This window comes from Cinclus cinclus, chromosome 2 (genome assembly GCF_963662255.1).
Source record: "Cinclus cinclus chromosome 2, bCinCin1.1, whole genome shotgun sequence".
Taxonomy (NCBI): domain Eukaryota; kingdom Metazoa; phylum Chordata; class Aves; order Passeriformes; family Cinclidae; genus Cinclus; species Cinclus cinclus.
The window spans coordinates 33,074,678-33,078,270 of record NC_085047.1 but is presented as its reverse complement, the minus strand read 5'-3'; the positions used below and the strand labels follow the sequence as shown (position 1 = coordinate 33,078,270).

At 43.3% G+C, this 3,593-nt stretch overlaps 1 protein-coding gene across 1 annotated transcript; it reads left to right on the top strand.

Annotated features, from left to right (window-relative positions):
* Positions 1-2,080: 2,080 nt before the first annotated feature.
* Positions 2,081-3,013, top strand: KCTD21 (potassium channel tetramerization domain containing 21). Its single transcript, XM_062514077.1, has one exon. It carries the CDS (start codon positions 2,231-2,233, stop codon positions 3,011-3,013), a length of 783 nt encoding a protein of 260 aa, XP_062370061.1. The 5' UTR covers positions 2,081-2,230.
* The last annotated feature ends 580 nt before the right edge of the window (positions 3,014-3,593 follow it).

The following is a 3,593-nucleotide window of genomic DNA, read 5'->3' as shown; positions in this document are numbered from 1 at the left end:
CATCTTCTCTGTGTCTGGCTAAGGCTGGCAGACAGCATGAGAAAAAAACTCTCATGGTGTAGATAAGCAGGCTTGAGCTCAAAAATCTGAAAGCTTCACCTGTGAAGGAAGAAGTTGTTTAGTTTACAGCAGCTTGAAGGGCAGCAGACATGGGAAGCAATGATCATGGCTTTTGGAGTCACTATCAATCCTGCTTCTACAGGCTGTGTAATTTGTAGGGAGGTATGGGGAAGCTTCTGTTTGATGAAATGTGAAGAAAAAGTAAAATCCGTTTTAGGCTGCTTTTGTGAATGTCTGATTGTTCTTGTTGCAATGCTTTTGCAGACATACTGCAAGCCCTTAGAGGAAAAATCCATGGCAGCCACTTGTGCTACAGAATTAGATCAGCTGAAGCCTCCACATGATCAGGTTTAAACAGCTCTTGACTCTAAATTGGGTTGAAGTCTTCAAGAGTGGGAAGTACACTGAGAGTACAGTGCCAAGGGGAGTTTAGCACTGGAAGAGAGAGTTTTTTCTGGAGTATATTTGATTGAGATTAGTCACAGGGATGGTCTGCAGCCATCAATGCACGTGTTGTTGTGTTTGCCTACACATGCATCTTTATTTACCAATTTTGGTGGATGCATGGGACTAAGGGATACACAGGGAAAGCACTCTAGATTTAGAGATCTACATCTTTCCATTATTGTGCAGTGGGATACAGGCTGTGTGCCAAGGTCTAAAGAACAAAGTGAAATGTTAGTCTTAAAGAACAAGTTAAAGACAGGCTCTCCTTTGACCTGTTAATTATCTGCCCTATGTTGGGCCAGTTTTTTCTTAGCAAAATGTGCTGCTGTCTAGAGATGTATTTGTTTTAGAATGCCATTAGCACTATTATCTGGGTTTTAGCAGCCAAAAAAGAATTTATATTCCAGCACAAGATGACCTTCTCCCTATCTGTATTTTGCTGTGACTCTAGAGCTGATAATAATGGGTAGTGTCTATGATTATTCCATGACTAGTTAGGAAAATGCCTGCACTTAAGTTCAATTTTAAGGGAGCTGCTTGGCAGCTTTCTGTTGAATGGCTGTAGTTATTACAGCAAGAGCTACCTCCTGCCTCTGTAAGCAAACACTGGTGGGTTTCCTGCTGAACAGCTGAACTGTTGATTGATTTAGATTCAGCAAACAAGGCAAAACAGATTTGCAGGTCCTCAGGTAGGAGGAATGGTGGCCCACCTGCACAAGACAGCTGAGCTGAGCTGCAATGGAGATAGCAGCACAGCTCCTTTCTTTTCCCTTGCCCCAGCCCTGGCATTGGTCCAGTTCCAACATCTAGCAAAGCATGCTGAATAGAAAATGTTGGGTTTTCTTGCCTTAAACTGGCTCAGTATGGGATCAGACCAGTGCCAGAGGTGGCATAAGGGAGGAGGATGGTATGGTGGAGGGCAAGGGGAGGTCATGCATACCCCTTCTTAAGGCCTAACTGCACCTTAAAATTACATCTTTAGTTCATGTCAGCTGATGGCAGAGGCTCCGCATGGAAACAATGTCAACTGGCATATGGCCACAAATAATTAGGAAATGTTTTCTAGGATAAAGCACATTGGAAGGAGAAAGTCTGCTTTTTTTTTTTTTAATGAAGGGAACCACAGACTGTCATGTGCTTAACGGCAGCAACTGCTGTCTGGCTCCCTGCTGTGCTGACTGCACTCAGACATAAGTCAGGGGATTCTGCTGAACTGCTTTGTTACTTTAACCTTATCTTCAAACACTATGGAAGATGTTGGGTTGTGTCCAGTTCTTGTCCTGTCCTCCTTTCTCCGCACCCCCCCCCCCCCCCCCCCCCCCCAAGTCTCTGTGAGGGAAATGAGTCATACAAGCCCAGAACACTACTTTGAAGTCAGCCCTCATTGTAGGTATTGGTGGGAGATACTCACTTTTAGCATAATTGTAAAGTTTTGGAAGACTCACGATTTCTGGCACTAAATTGAATTAAACAAAGTCCTGTTCAGATCTCATAGGAGAAAAAACATCCTTATGCTTGTTCTCAAGATACAACCTCAAAAAATAATTCCTCACTTCTAATTTCTATGGTGAACTCTTACCACATGGTTACCCTGATATATTTAGGACTATTTATCTCTGTAGTTTAATCTTTCAAAAAGATTAATGCAACTAAATGTGTGGTGTTGGATTTTTTTTTTATTTTTTTTTTTTAGAATTAGTCCCAGCACCGTGACTTTTCCATCATGTCAGAACCTATCACGCTCAATGTTGGAGGAAAACTCTATACCACCTCTCTGTCCACTCTGACTAGCTTTCCAGACTCCATGCTGGGAGCCATGTTTAGTGGGAAGATCCCAACCAAGAAGGACAGTCAAGGCAACTGCTTTATTGACAGAGATGGCAAAATCTTCCGCTATATCCTGAACTTTTTACGAACTTCTCACCTGGACCTCCCTGAAGATTTTCAGGAAATGGGCTTACTGAGGCGGGAAGTAGATTTTTATCAGATTCAGCCCCTGATTGAGGCCTTGCAGGAGAAGGAGGTAGAGCTTTCTAAAGCAGAGAAAAATGCCATGCTCAACATCACCCTCGATCAGAAGACCCAGACTGTTCACTTCACTGTCCGAGAAGCACCCCAGATTTACAGCCTGTCTTCCTCCAACATGGAAGTGTTCAGTGCTCATATCTTCTCCACGTCATGCCTGTTCCTGAAGCTTCTTGGTTCCAAACTGTACTACTGTTTCAATGGAAACCTTTCCTCAATATCCAGTTACCTGCAGGATCCCAACCACTTGACCTTAGACTGGGTTGCAAGTGTGGAAGGCCTTCCTGAAGAGGAGTACACCAGGCAGAACTTGAAGAGACTCTGGGTGGTGCCAGATAATAAGCAAATCAACAGTTTCCAGGTGTTTGTGGAAGAAGTGCTGAAAATAGCCATGAGTGATGGTTTCTGCATAGATTCTGCTCATCCACATACTTCAGATTTCATGAATAATAAGATTATTCGCCTAATTAGGTACAAGTAGGAATGGCTGTTTGTGGTGCCAGCATGGAGATAACACAGGTTGTTTCCATTTAAAATACACTGTAACAGCCTAATTCAGAATCATGCTTATCTGGATTAAGAGTCACTAACAAGGAGATGATTTTCCTTTAATGTACTTACTAATACGACCTTTCAGAATATGTCCATATTCCAGACAGAAGTAATATTGTCTAGCACCTGAATTAAGGACTGGCTCTGTCTCTGCCCTGCTGTACAATGCTGGGGAAAATCACTTAACTTCTGTCTGCTCTACATTTTCCAGTTGGGAAATGAGTGATCCTTAACCTGCATTGCCAGGGGATGATAAGGCTGGGTAACCATGGTTTGGAATGTATCTGGAGAACGGATGCAGTGAAAGATACCATGGAGCTGCAGTGCAGCAGACAGCCCTAGAAGCATGTTTGCCATGTCTTGCTGTATCACCTGTGCAGAGCATTCAAGAAGCTTGTTAGGACCTGTGGAGAAGAAGCCTTCCCACACGCACTCAGTGCAGCTGTAAAGGATGGTGCAAGTTGCAAATGAGGGAGGGAACCCATCACTTTGGGTTGAACAAAGAATTT